Source organism: Chelonia mydas, chromosome 10 (genome assembly GCF_015237465.2).
Source record: "Chelonia mydas isolate rCheMyd1 chromosome 10, rCheMyd1.pri.v2, whole genome shotgun sequence".
Lineage (NCBI taxonomy): Eukaryota > Metazoa > Chordata > Testudines > Cheloniidae > Chelonia > Chelonia mydas.
Genome location: NC_051250.2, coordinates 67,796,853 through 67,811,328, shown reverse-complemented (window position 1 = coordinate 67,811,328; position 14,476 = coordinate 67,796,853). Strand labels below are relative to the sequence as shown.

The window sequence follows — 14,476 nt, the reverse complement described above, 5'->3', positions numbered from 1 at the left end:
CAAATTTAGGGAGCTCAGAATGTGTTTTACCAGCTTAAAAAAATCAATAAAGTCTTACTGAAGACTGCTTTCATTGTCATAATGGGGACCTTCAAAGCTAAGTTACTTCTTAGCTAGTAAGTAAACTGAAGACTTGTATTTTCATCATGTTGTTTGCCTGTTGGGATCTATTTCCCCCCCTCATTTGCCCAAGAGAATAGCTGCACTTCAGTGCATTGATTGCCTATAAGATGCACACCATTAAATGTATCTAGAGATGTTACTGCTTTTAATTTCAAACAGCAGAACTTGTTAAATGCCAGTCTTCTGTAGAGCTGCTGGGCTGGTTGATAGGGGAAAAGGGACTGCATTGTTGGTAAGTGGGTTTAATTACTGGCGCTATCTGCTAGTGTATTTTGTTACTTTGAGCGAGACACTTACCCACTTCTTGTCTCATTTTAACTATCTCACAGGGGTGTTGTACTATTTAATTATTTGTAACATACTTTGAGATCCTTTGAAGTCATTATAAAAGTGTAAAGTGTTATTGTTCTTGATTTAGCTGAACCATCCCCTTTAAGCAAAGTTTGGTTATTTTTCCCCTGCGGTAGCAGTGCTGGGCATCCCCACCAAGTCTCTCATGCAATTGCTGACTGCCTTGCTTAAGGCAAGATAGAACATATCCATTGTGTTTCACGTATCCATTGGGCAAGCTGGTTTTCATACTCTAAAATCAGGCGAGAAAACCCAGCAGGCTTTTCAACCTGTGCGGAGATCTAGAATATTCACTTGGAAGCCTCTTGTGCCAGCTCTCCCAATTATCGAAAATCCCGATTATCTGAAGGTATGAGGTATATCCTACAAGGCATTCAGATAACTGGGGTAGTATTAAAAACAGGGCATCTGGCAAATAAAGATTCATTTTTGTACGTTTTTAATCTTTGCTCCTAGTTTCTATGTCCTAATAGAGGTGGGGGAAAACCAGCAGGTAATGAACAATAGTGATTCTCTTTCTGAATGCATGGAGGATATTAATCATCAGGAGAGCTGTTATATTTTCAGTTATAATCTGTTGCTTTCATTAACTTAAATAGCCATAAATCCATGTTAATGGAAATTGAATATGGCTGAGACAGGGATAATATGCCTAATCTCATCGGCAGTGTTTATTTAGCAGTTGATTTTACACTGTTAAAACTTGGGTCTATCATGCTGCTCTGCTGTTATGCCAGCAATGAAAATAACTTCTTCTTTTTCTCCCCCTCACCTCAGCAAATCCCATCACAATCTGGCAAGACTCAATCGTCACCCTTTGGAATTGGAACCAGTCATACCTATCCAGCTGATCCATCATCGTACAGCCCTCTCTCTAGCCCAGCCACTTCTTCCCCAAGTGGAAATGCCTACTCTAGCCTAGCAAACAGAGGTGCAGGGTTTGGTAGGTTTCAGATTATGTATCTCACAAGTGAACATGAAAGTGAAATGCGTGTTGTATTTTAATTCTTCGGACCTGCTCCTCTATTCTGAATGTATGCCAAGGTTGAGATTGTCTCTGCCCTTGTGTGGGTGTGTAGGGATTGCCGGGAGGGCAAAAGAGAGGAAGCAAAGCTTCTTACTACTTGACGCAATGGACTGAGATGAGTTCAGGGACCCCTCCCTCCATGCTCCACCTCCAGCATCCTAAAGGATGGATGCACTGCACTCCCTTCCTGAGGTAAAATCCCTCCCAAACTTCCTTTTGGGTGGCTCAGCTCCACTCTACTCTGACTCAGAAGAGTCCCAAAATGGCACAATCCAGAACAGGGACTTTTTTTAAACCAACCTGAATGTGAGAAATTGTGTCCTGTCACTGCCGTGTCAACTGCTCCTCTCCCAGGATACTTAATCATTTCTCATTCTGTGCAGATAACCTCTGTCACCCTCACTCTCAGTCACACGCAGTCAATTACCTTTGCTATTCCTACTGTGAGGTTAAACAATTCGCTTTTTAAACAGCTGGGGGTGTTTCAGTGTGTTTCTGAGCAGAACACTTTACATTCACTAAGACTAATATTAATGTGAATTTTCTCAGCTACTGTCTAAAGCAGAACATGGCAATAGTCCATTTCTTGTTTTTATTGTCGCAGGAGATAGTAATCAATTAAAGGTCAAATCCTAATATCTTCACTCATTACTTCTATTTACCCAGGCAATGCTCCAGTGATTTCAAGCTTTCAAGTTAAATCAGTATATTTCTTTCCCCTCCGAGTAAGGCATGGGTAAGAATTGAGTTAGAGACATTAGGACTTGGCCCTATGGGATATGTTCAGGAGCTAAGATATAACCATAGCTTTGGAATGTGTATTAGAGAACAGGGATAGCAAGGGCACCTCAAATTCTGCCTGGGCAGGATTATATCATCATGAGACAGACATTGATTCATTAAAACAAAAAAAACCAGCCTTTTCTATTTCAATAACAACAATTTCTTGTTGTTGTTTTAATTACTAATTAAGAACATAGAACTGGAAGCAGTCTCCTCGGTCATCAAGTCTAGCCCCCTACCCTCACAGGCAACGGCATCATATAACCCATTCATAAACTGATCTAGTTCCATCTTAAAACCAGTTAGGTTTCTTGCCCCCACTCACCTGTTGGGAGATGGTTCCAGAATCTCACTACTCTGATGGTTAGTAACCTTCTTCTAATTTCTACCGAAATTCACTTATGGCCAGCGTAGATCTCTTTATTCTTGTGCCAACATTGTTGTTTAGCTGAGATAGCTCTTGTCCCTGCTTGGTGCTTACTCCAGTGTATTTATAGAGAGCAGTTGTAGCCCCTCTCAGCCTTCGTTTTGCTAGGCTAAATAAGCCCAGCTCCTTTAGTCTCCTACCATGACTCTCCAATCCCCTGATCATCTTACTAACCCTTCTCTGTACCTGTTGCAGTTTGATTCTTTTTGATTATAATGGAGAATTAGAAGCACTTTATTGTACATTTGGTCATCTCCCAAAGCTATGGTTATATACAGTCAGTGGAGTGGAGTTGCATGACACAGATGGAAGGCAGAATTGGTGTCTTTACTCATTCTTTTTTATTTGTTTTTAAATATAAAGATATTAATGCCAATCCTTTCTCAAAACTCACTACATTGTTGTACAGTACGCTGCCTGTTATGGAATGCCTGGAAGGCTCTCTGTCTGTAATTTTAAGAAGGTAATGCAGCCTGTAATCATGCATGCTGATAATCTGAGGCCTCACATATATTTTATACTTTGTAAAAAATTAAATCTGAAAAAATCCAAGTGCACATTATACATCCTACTTCAGGAACATGAGTAGCATTAGCAGTGTCTTTGAAAGGGCCAGTGCCCATACACATTTATAGCATGCAAAACTTTAGGAGTGTTTTGGAACTGCTCAACAGCACAGCAAAATCAACTTTTTGATATTTTGGGGAGCTATCCAGCAATGTTATTGTTCACTGATTTATGCTATTTCCTTCACAAGGGTCATGGGTTCAGTCCCAATTTTCTAGACGTACTTAGTGGTGGCTGGAAGCCCTCAGACTTGAGCCTCATCATGATCATACTTGGAGTGTGTGAAACTCCACAGTTGCTTACATTACTCCATAGATAGTTAAGTAGAATGGTTCAGGATAATTGTGCTGTTCACAGTGTCTTCAGGTTATGCCATTAATATGAGCTGTTCCTGAGGCAGTGCTTGAACAGAAAAAAAAATCCAATAAGTGAAATGAGAGCACAAATAATGAAATACAAACACTTCCCTGTTCCCTTCGACCTATACATCAGCACAAATCTCTAAAACAGTGACCTCAATAGTAATCTGCCTATAAGAATGTATGTAGTCAGCTGTGGCAATTAGAGAGAATATAAAATTTGGATAGATGCTGAGGCTTGAGTTAAGGAATTCTACAGCCAGCAAATGTAACAGCAACATTCCTAAATCCAGCGTGACATGCTGGTAGTTCAGGACAGTCAGTGAATCAGCTGCAGAAGTATGAGGTAGGCTGCCAGGAACAAAAGGTGAAGAAAGAGCACTCAGCTATCCTTGGCCAAGGTCATATAAAGTTTTGTATACACACTAAGCAAAAGATTTAAAATCACATGGTGATCATAGTCAGTACCTTGTTTACATTAGGAACTGATCCAAAGCCTACTGAAGTCAGTGAAGGGGTCTTTCCACTGACTTCCGTGGGCTTTGGATCAAGCCATTAATGCAGTGAGTTTAAAGAAAGTTCCACTCGGTTTCCTCAGCACCGTGTTCTGACTGTTGGAGGAACAAAATAAAAATAATGGCTTGTATTCCACTGAACTTAACTTTGGCCACCCCTTGCAGATATGTCAGGAAGCAGGAATAGCTGCTTCCCCTTACCTAGGTTATCATCACTACGACAGGTGGAATGTTAAAACACTAATTTTTCTTTTTGCCCTTAATGCTAATTTACGCACTCTTTGCTTTTCACTCAACATTGTGAATGAAATTAGACCAGTTTCATTTCAAGCCCTTTTCAGTCTTTAGGCCTCATTCACTAGCATTATGCTGCCTTGCCTGGACTCAGCAGCAGTGCGGGATGTGTACACCAAAATGGCTAACGTCTCGTTGAGTTTATTCCACTGGGCTTTGTACGTTTGTTTATAAGACCTGGACTGGAGACCCAAACTACTTGGCAATGACTGTTCATCTGGTGGGAAATATTTCCTGATCTACATCAGTTTGAATTCTATTAATAAATACAGTTATTCCTGAAAGGAGCAGCCTGAACCTTCTGCTGGCAACCTCTGTCTTGCTGAGCAGAAGGCTCATTTGCCTCACTGAGTAAATTTTGGCATATCGTACTGAGCAAAACTGGTGCAGCTTTCTTTTAAGGGGTAACTTAAATGAACTTTGTTGTGACCAATAGTGTGACTGCAGAATTTCTGAGTCAGCTGAATTATTTGTAACAGTCAGCAAGGGAGTAGTAATTCTCCAGCCCAGATGTGACAGAAGCATGCCATTGCAGTTCATCAGTCTTCTGGGAAACTGCTTACTGTTCGTAGCTGATAGTAGAGAGAGACTGGAGTCAAAGTGGCGGCGTTTGCGATCTTGTATGTTATGGAGCAATGACAAACTGTGGAGTCAGGCATTTTGGCTACTTCCATTTGCCATTCTTTCCATTTTTCTGTGTGGAAATTTTGGTTTGTGGTTGTCAGGAGTCTAACGCAACGTGGCATTCAGAACGGCGTGCTTCTGCAGTAATGGCTAGGAAGTTGGCCAGTGCTTCTGACCTGCAGTAACCTGATCTACCAGTGACCCCCAAATTTTGGATTTGTGTGTCTGAAGGAAAAAAGGCAAAAACAGAAGCAATAAAAGGGAAGTGTTTTGGGAAAAATGGTTCTCAGGTGTGCTAGAAACATTTTTAATTCACAGAACAAGACATGCAACACCCACTACTGAAAATAAATACATGTAGTGGGCTATTCACTGAGAGATGAGCTATTCACTGGAGATGCACTTTCCCTTTCCTATCTCAGCCTAAGGAAAGCAATGGTGCTGTGCTGTGGGAGCGCCAGCAGTGGCTCAAACGCCATTGCATAATGTTAAATTTTGCATTTCCTGGCGTGGCAGCTCCAGCCAGAAACTCTCCAAAATATTATGAAAGATGAAAATCTTGGAAAGAGACTCCACAAACAGCCAGTTTGTTGGTTCCAACGCAAAAGGAAAATCTCCTGGGTGATATCTTATATATTTAGGGCTAAATTCTGCCTACCAAAGTACAAAGAGAAATCCAGTTGACTTCAGTTGGTAAACATAATCCATGAACATACTCGTAAAAGGTGAAGTAGCTAACAGATGCAGAATGTGATATAAGTTGAAGTACCAGCAGAGAGATCCATAATCCTGAAATGGTCATTCTGACAACATTAGTCTTCTTAACATTAAACGTCTTTATTCCTTCAAAACCCAAGTGGACCCGCACGCTTAGGAAACCGTTGGCACCATGTGAACAGAGCAATTCTGCAGTTCTGAGACTAGAGCCGCAAGAAGTAAATAGCTGCTATATACCTATAATAACGGAGGACAAAGTAGCTCACCAACCAGCATTCTAAACACATGACTTTTACACTTAAATAAGACAGCAAGGCTGGCACCTGTTTATCTTACTATTTAAAAGGTCATGAAACAACAGATTTTGTAAATGGGGTGCTGACATGCTGCCTTTGAATTATATAATCCCATCAGATGACAGTGCTCCTTCTGGTTCAGCTCTTGCTCCAAGAGTTTATTAAAGAGGAAGTGCATTAAAATGCCGATCTTGTCGTTCTGTTTTTAAGTGAAATGGCTGGTACTTCCTCTCGCTATTAAAGAGAGGCAGGACTGGAGAAAACCCTGGCGTGGCCAGATTAGGTTTCATTACACTCTTCATTATTTCACTTTGTTCTTTACTGTAAGTAAGCATGTTGTCCCTGTCATGTTGGTGCAGCCACAGTAATTCACCTTGCTCTCTTTGGTCACTATCTTGTTCCCTTGAGAGCAGTGTCAAAACTCCCCTTGACTTCACTCCCACCGGAACTGGTCCTTGCTGAGTATCTGTGCTATAAAATTTACTTCTGAACATCAAAGTTCTTAGAAAAAGTCTCAAAAAACGTATCTGTGCCTTTTAAAGGAACTGTCTGTGTAAATCTGAATCTTTCAGCTGAGAGTGGCCAAAGCAGTGGACAATTCCAAGGGAGACCTTCGGAGGTCTGGTCCCAGTGGCAAAGCCAGCATCATAATCAGCAAAGCAGTGACCAGCATTCTCACCAGCAGCCCAGTCAGACTGAAGTCTTCCAAGTGAGTAGAGTCAAAGATTCATTGTGTCTACAGTTGTCACAAGAAAGTCAGTCTTCTTACCCAAACAACAACCTTTGCCAATCATGCCCAGTGTGGAAACTGTGCATGACAAGCACCAACCTTCAGTTTGAGATATGCTGCCCTGGTGTTTATAGTGATGTTTGCTGGGATTAGGATAGTCTTCGCTAGAACTCAAAGCATTTTTTCTGCCAGAGCACAAAAATGTCTGTGTTTTGAAATGTTTTCTCCTTCCTGCTTCCACAGCACAAGGGCTATGCATTTTAGGGAGAAATCAGTAGGTAGACAGTCCTGCCTAGAAGTCCCTCCTCATTCCCTGGTCCAGATCTATAAATCCAGTCAGTTAAACTTCGGTCTAATTCCGCTTGAAAAGTCAGGGAGGAGAGTAGGCTGTTTCTTTAGAGAAGATACTAACTAACGATTTTTTTTTAAATGCTCCAACTATTGAGAAGCCATGTGAATGGCAAATAATCATCTTCAGTTACGTTAGTTATTTTGCAGTATTAATTATTGTTATAACTATTCATGATAGATGAGCATGGCACTTTACAAGCAAGCAAGTTGATATGGTCCTTTAGCCCTTTATAATCTGTTTATCATTTAAATTAGATCAAGAACCCAACCAACAAAAGAGGAGGGTGGATAGTTGTATGCAAGGGAAAAGGGAAAGACATAAGTAAATGAAAAGGGCCAGATTCATTGCAAGGCCTTCACCAGTGTAATCTTTGGCGCAGGGCCTCAACAGCAGAAGTTCCCCAAAGGGGATGGAGATTTCAGCAGCACAAAGCAGCTTCAACTTCTCCTTCTCTGGGTGGCAATGGGGGATGAAAGAGCCCCGCGGGTGGCAAGTGCAGCATTAGAAATGTGCAGCATTGACCAGGAACACAGGGCTGGCCAAGGCAGGCGGGAAATGTGCTTCTTCAGTCCATCCCATCATCTATCTCCACTCTAATGGATCCCACAAGTCCTCAGTTAGATTTAAAGCTTGCCCTCTCCTGGGGTAAATCCTCATTATGCTGCTCTTAGATGAGGGTAGTTCATCCTCTTGAGGGCAGATGCTTCGAGCCAATATGTTATCATGTTTCTTGTTTGCTATTTAGATTTTGTATTATTATGGTCCCTCTCTTGCTACAAAATCAAGTTCTGCCAGAGCTTGTTATTGTAAGAGCTGAAAGGACAGCATGATCGTTTTCCCAACAGGGGATACCTCTTCCCCAGGCTTTGTCCCTGACTGGGAAAAGGAGGGTCAGTACTCCCTATGCCTCCTGCAGGGACCACCTGTGACTCAGCAGATTTGGGAGCAGTTATCATGAACTCCTCTTATACCAGAGAAATGCTATTGACTTCCACTCCCTTTTCTGAAATACAAGGAGGCTCACTGACCTGGAGGAAAGACCTCCAGGATTCTTCAGCAGAGGTGCAGTCAGAATAAACGTAGCCCCTGCTTACAGCATGCTTTTCAGGAGGAAGTGGATCCTCCACAAATGTGTGCTGGTACCAGCTACATAACAACAGAACTCTGATGGCGAGACTCCCTCCAATGCTCCCAGCATAGCATGTCAGAAAAGGGGCATGATCCAAATTAAAGGGGGCTGAGTCATATTAAGAGACACACAAATCACATGATGCTTAATGGCCACTGCTTGCCCATCAGTTCCTTGGCTGCCTAGGTTGTATGAAGGGCGGAAGGGTGATGAGCCTGTGGAGGGCTGAACACCTCCTTAGCAGTGTTGAGCTTCTGCAACTGCAATTGACGTCAGTGAGGGATGAGGGTGTTCTGCCCTTCTCAGAAGGGTCTCGGAACGTCTTTCTGTTTCACAACACACATTCCCATCATCTGTATAAAGGCCCTTAGTTGATTTTCCTTCATGCCACACTGAAGAATAACTGAGACATGTAGATAGAACCCACCAACACTTTAAAACCCTTCATGTCTTGGTTTCATGAAGGGATGTATGCTACCTACGCTGAGGAAGCATCACCAGGAAAGGCAGAGCAGCACATGCCTTAGTGTGTACTCTCTGTTTTGGTTTGAAATGTCTAACTTGTTGCTGTCAACAGCCACCAGGAAGCAACTGCTACTCCCAACGGCATCCTTGCAGTAGGTGCTATGATTGTCTCTCAGCAGTTGCTGATCCTGTGTCTTAGTATATTATCACAAACCACCTTCTGTAACAAATGGTGTATGTTTAGATCTGTGAAGAATGTGCAGTATGGGGGACAGTCAGACCTGTGCAGAGGCCAGCACAAAGCCTACACACTGCTTAAGTCCTGGTTCAGTCCTTGAAAGAAGACATAAGTGAGACTTTAAACAGTGCAGGGGGCTCAGGCTAGCCATCTGCATGGGGTGAATTTCACTTTATTTTTCCAGTCTTTGGCCTTTTCTGGTCTTAAACTAAAAAGATGAACAAAAAAAAAAGTTTGTCTCTCCATAGCATATAAAGTAACACTTCACTTTGATTTTCCTTATACAGGACATGCTGCCTATGCCGGGGGATCCAACACAGGGCACTGGCAATTACAACATTGAAGATTTTGCCGATCTGGGCATGTTTCCACCATTTTCTGAGTAATTTACAACGCAAACAAACCCAGTGAAATGAAGTTCAACAAAACCATTTCAGTGTGGTTTTGGTTCTGCTTTTCCTGTATTGCATAACCGTAGAATCTACTAACAAGAAATCATGTTTCTCATATTTTGGATAGTGATAATAGGAGTTTGATCTCTCTCCCTTCTGGTGTGTGAGTGCTGAAGAAGTTACACCACTTGGTGGTGGTCATTGACAGATCCATTTTGTATTTTCTTGTCATCTACCTCAGAGATGAAAAACTTTTGCTTGATTGTGAAAAATCTCTGAGTCCTAAATATCTCAATGTGAACAATTCCTAATGCTCCCTTTGAATGGTAAATTTAAAATAGATAATGAAGTAACAAAGACTAACAGAGAAAAGGTAAGGTGACATCCAGTTACAGGGTCTACTGTTCAGTTTCAATGTCTTGCTCTAATCTTAGGTTTCAGAGTAGCAGCCGTGTTAGTCTGTATCCGCAAAAAGAAAAGGAGGACTTGTGGCACCTTAGAGACTAACACATTTATTTGAGCATAAGCTTTCGTTCTCTGAAAACAGATTCAGTATTCTGATTTCTTTGATTCTTGAGAATTTTAGGTCAGTTTGAATGTGAGATTATACAGCATAATATAGTCCTCTCTGACCAGAAGATTCAGCACCTTTTTTCCCCTCTCTTAACCCAGTTAAACTTGAATATGTGTACATTTTAGTACTGTATGTATATCTTGTGCTGTATGATGTGATTTCCTGTATTGGTAGGGTTTTTTTTTTTTAACATATGAAATGAGTCCATTCCAGAGTGTACCGAAAGGGGTGACAATGTATTGCAGAACTTAGATATTGCAGGATTCTGCATCACTTTACGTAGAAATAACACTAATTGGTTAATTCTGGTCATTCTGATTTATGCCATATATTTACTTATGCAAGCTGTTGTTCTTTTTTTCATTGAATTTATTAAGTAAGACCTATATGTCTCTAATTTTCTCACTACCTGGTTTTATTTTATTTTTTGCCGTCTATTATTACATCCCCCAAAAGATCCTTTTATAAAATTACTGTACAACATATCAAGAACACTGTTTCAGCACCAGTTGCATTTCCTGTCTGTGAACCCCTTTGTTATATCTTGTGCAACATTACATTTTGACAGTTAAAAGAGGTGCCCTGTTACAACAGAATCATCTAGGCTCATTTACTGAGAAAAGTGAGCTAGTTTGTTTCATGTGCCAAACAATGTTGTTAAAACTAATTTGTAATAGGAAACAGCCAGTCAAGCCATTGTCTGCCAAAAACACAGTGGAGTTAACTTGAATTTTTGCTTCCATGCTAAATTGCTGAGCATCCACCTACTTCTGTTTAAACCCACTGTATAAGGGTTTCAGTTCACTGGGCATTTTGGAGACTCGGGCCGTCCAGAAGGCTGCATGCTTTTCCATGGCTTGGAGTCTTGCTGCCTGGCTTCTCCATCAGAAACTTCTAGAATTTCTGTTCCTTTATTTCTTTTATCACATTAGTTGAGTTACAGAGATCTGATATAAAATGAAGATTTAGGGCCATATAGTCCCTGCTTGGGGGGAAAATCACCCATGGACAAGAAACTCAAAATTCCCACTTGCTGAGCTTCTTTGAAATCCTGTGAAGGTTGCAGCTCAGCCCCCTTGAAAAAGGGGAAGAGGGTGCAGCTGCCTAAACCTGTGGATGCCCTGGGATCCATGCAAATCTCTGGACACCTACAGGAAGCCACGGCCACCCACCCAGAGGCCCAGTGTCTCCACATATTGCCAACCTACATGCTGCCGTTGCCTGGCTACTTGAAGCTACCTCTGAATTCAGAGGTGTCTTCCAGCAGGGAGGACTATTGGCATGCACTGTGTCAGCATTGTCTTATGTGGGTAATCACTGGGGGTTCCTTGGGTGGATGACTCCATTGAGAGCAGCCATCTCCCTAACTCATGGCCTGCTCTGACCATGTGGGTCTCATCCAGAGAGACTTCCACAGGCTGGCAGACCAAAGCTAGCAGGCCACAGACACACTGTTCCCAACCCCAATCGTGTGACTGGGGCTTTTCTCACCCTACTCTGCTTTCTGGCCGGTCACAGAGTCGGGTAAGTGGTCTTCAGTGTTCAGTGAGAGTCTTGCCTGCCATTTGTCTCTTCGCTTCATTTTCCAGGGCCAGTCCCTAGCCCTACGTGCCATTGGAGGGATGGTTTGTGTATATGTGTCTTTTGCTTGTATTTTTTAATGAAAACTGAATCTAGTTCAAAGCTAGATAAAGAACTGCAGAGGCCTCAGATCTCTGGACTGTACTTGTCTCGGCAGAGTCATCCTGTTTTAAAAATGGGCACCTCTTCCCGTGCCCCAGGGGATGAGGAGAATACTCAGCTAGCTGAGGAAACCATGCACTTAAACTATATTTATTTTAATACCTGGGTATTGATTCTCTTGAAGCTGCCCCTGCTACCCTTCACTCCCATTGCGTGCACACTGCATGGACAAAGAACTGATCAGTGAGTGAGACTAGAAAAGCTCTGCTCCCTGTAGTTAGCATGTCCGTGGAATTCACTGACCCCCCTAAAAGATGCCTGTGTGGGTGAGGTAAGACATCTGAGCAATAGGGAATGATAGTAAAAGGAGAGATGGATGATCCTGATTCTGCGACAGGTCTAACAACGGGGGAAGAAGGGAGTGGCCCAGCAATTTATAGCTCTTTATATACTGCACTGGACATGATACATTCAGGATTTTTTAAAAGTGAAAAATGGATTGGAAAATGGTGTTCCTATGTTGCAGTCTACCTGACCGGTTGCTCTGCGTGTATGTATACTTTACTTGTTGCTCCTGAATTCAGTCTAAAATAATGTGTTTATGAAAACCTGTTTTTTCCAGCCCAGAAAAGTTTCTCTACATATCACTGTCTTTTTATGCTATCGGTGTGTAGAAGTAGGCTTATCAGTCAGTATTTGGTAGTACAGTTCGAAGTTCTTTGTTAAAAGATATTCAAGCATGTCTATTTTTTTAAAATACAGTATTACTAGTGCCCAAGGCATCAGTGCAAGGTCTGTTTCTTGTCTTCTTCCTCCCCATCCTTATGGCCATAAAAGGGAATTACTGTAGTGTTAAAGGCCAGTCTAGAAGAGTGCAAGGCTTTCATCCACTTCACTTTGGGCCACGGTATGCCCCTGTTTATATTCTGATATCCTGAGCCAATCTTTCTCCCTGTTTCTCCGTTCTCCCTAAGCTCCCCTTCAGCTGATCCCCCGCACAGTATCTTTACATTGCTTTCCCTGCGTTGGAAGGGAAGATGTGGGTGATCTTTTCTGAGGGTGCTGTTAGTTTCACGCCAGCAAGAAGGGAGCTCTTAAAGAGCATTATGGTTGGCAACCTTATTCCTGAGACCAAGTGAATCGTGCTCCTAGGGCTCCTGTACAGTATGTGCTGCCTCAATGCCACTGGCTGACTCTTTTGAAATATCTTCCTCGTTCTAATCCTTGTGGCAGCAACAGCTGTTTTAGCATAAGTGGAGCTATAATCTTTCTTGTGTGTCTTGATGGTAATAAAACAACTTACCTGTATAATGACTGAAGTTGCTAAGTGCATTTGAAAACTGTCCTTTTTTTATTTGTGCAGTTAACATAAAGCCTGTGGTAGGTCAGCTGCCAGAGTTTGCAGATTTTACGTGCAGATTTTTTTCTACCTGCAGAGTTGTGTTTTCTGACCAGATTGTATTGCAAACACAGTGTTTCTGAAAACAGTGGGAAATACATAACTGAAGCATTCTGCTTTTTAAACCAAGTGTGCAAGAAGCTACAAATGAGAATGTAACAAGCTGAGGAAGTTACTTCAAGGAGTAAGCTTATAGACTGGGACCATTTTCATATGCTGAGGTATTTACTTGTTCATATAATCAATCCTGTTTCCTGACATTAAGTATTTTACAGGACTGATTGTATTGCATAACCTTGTTAAAGGCACTAATGACAGTGCCAACAATTATACTTTAACCAGATATGTCCATAACTAGCTTTGTTGCCTTCTTTTTCTTGAAGCCCAGTCTGAAACTGTAAATACTTTTTGCAGTACTGCCTTTTTTAACTCCTAATTACTTTTGGCACAGTGTTATATAGTGTTGGATTTACCCAATTGCTATAACATATATTTTTATACATAGGCATACTCTTTTTCAAGAGTAATACAGCCACTTAATCATTAATGCCTTATCGGTGTCATAATGCTGTTGCTCTTCGGTTGGTTGGTTTGCAAGGTATCCAGTGGGTTAATTTTTAGGTCAGATATTTTCATTTTCATAGCAGTGCTCAAATTGGGGTATAGGGGATTGTGCTGTAGCCCCAGTTTTCACTGTTGCCAATGGTGGAGAGGGAGGTGCATGAGGAGAATGTCCTCCAAAATGGGGAAAAGGAGGGGAAAAAAAGGGAGGGCGTACCATGACTTAAAGTCTATGAGTCTATGACGTTTATGGGGTCACTCTCCTCCTGCTCCAAACTTTGAGCACATTTTCATGGGTTGACAGCTGCATAGATATGGACCAGTTTGCTTAGAGTCGTGCTCTTTTTTAAAAATAATAAACGCCAAAAAAATGGCTTCTGTTGTCAAGTTAGGCACTTGGTTACTTATCTGTTTAAACTCTTTATATTGCTGTGAAATTGTGCTGTGGATAAAGTGTATTTTGTACTTCTGAATGTTCTATATTTATGACTAACAGTTACTGAATCAGTTGTGTGTATGTATATCTAATAACTGCCTTTTTAAATTTCATTAAAATAAAACTGTCATGAGCTGTAATTAATTCATGTCATTATATAAGTAATTGTGATACACTGCTGGCACAAAGAGAAGGCTATGATACATCTGGAGCTTTGATATTCATGCTTACAAATCAGATCTTAGTTTTATAATGCTCAGTATAGAAACGCATTTCATAATCCTAGATCAAGAAGACTTAAGCATGTCTTCCTTACATAAATTTTGGCCAAAAACTACATTTTTCAACCTGTTCTATTTTTGTTCCCCTTAAGCTGCTGCAACTTTCACTGAGGACTTTCTATTGCAAGGGACCCCACACCAGTGTGAAATTAA

At 41.5% G+C, this 14,476-nt stretch overlaps 1 protein-coding gene across 4 annotated transcripts in view; it reads left to right on the top strand.

Annotated features, from left to right (window-relative positions):
• Positions 1 to 14,186, top strand: part of ARNT2 (aryl hydrocarbon receptor nuclear translocator 2) — a 137,691-nt gene extending 123,505 nt beyond the window's left edge. For all 4 annotated transcript variants that reach the window (XM_037911187.2, XM_037911186.2, XM_043523799.1 and 1 more), the window contains 3 exons: positions 1,252 to 1,417; positions 6,656 to 6,792; positions 9,285 to 14,186. In XM_037911187.2, coding sequence (XP_037767115.2) covers positions 1,252 to 1,417; positions 6,656 to 6,792; positions 9,285 to 9,383 — 402 coding nt within the window. In that variant the 3' untranslated portion in view covers positions 9,384 to 14,186. The remainder of the gene's footprint in view (positions 1 to 1,251; positions 1,418 to 6,655; positions 6,793 to 9,284) is intronic.
• Positions 14,187 to 14,476: the final 290 nt, after the last annotated feature.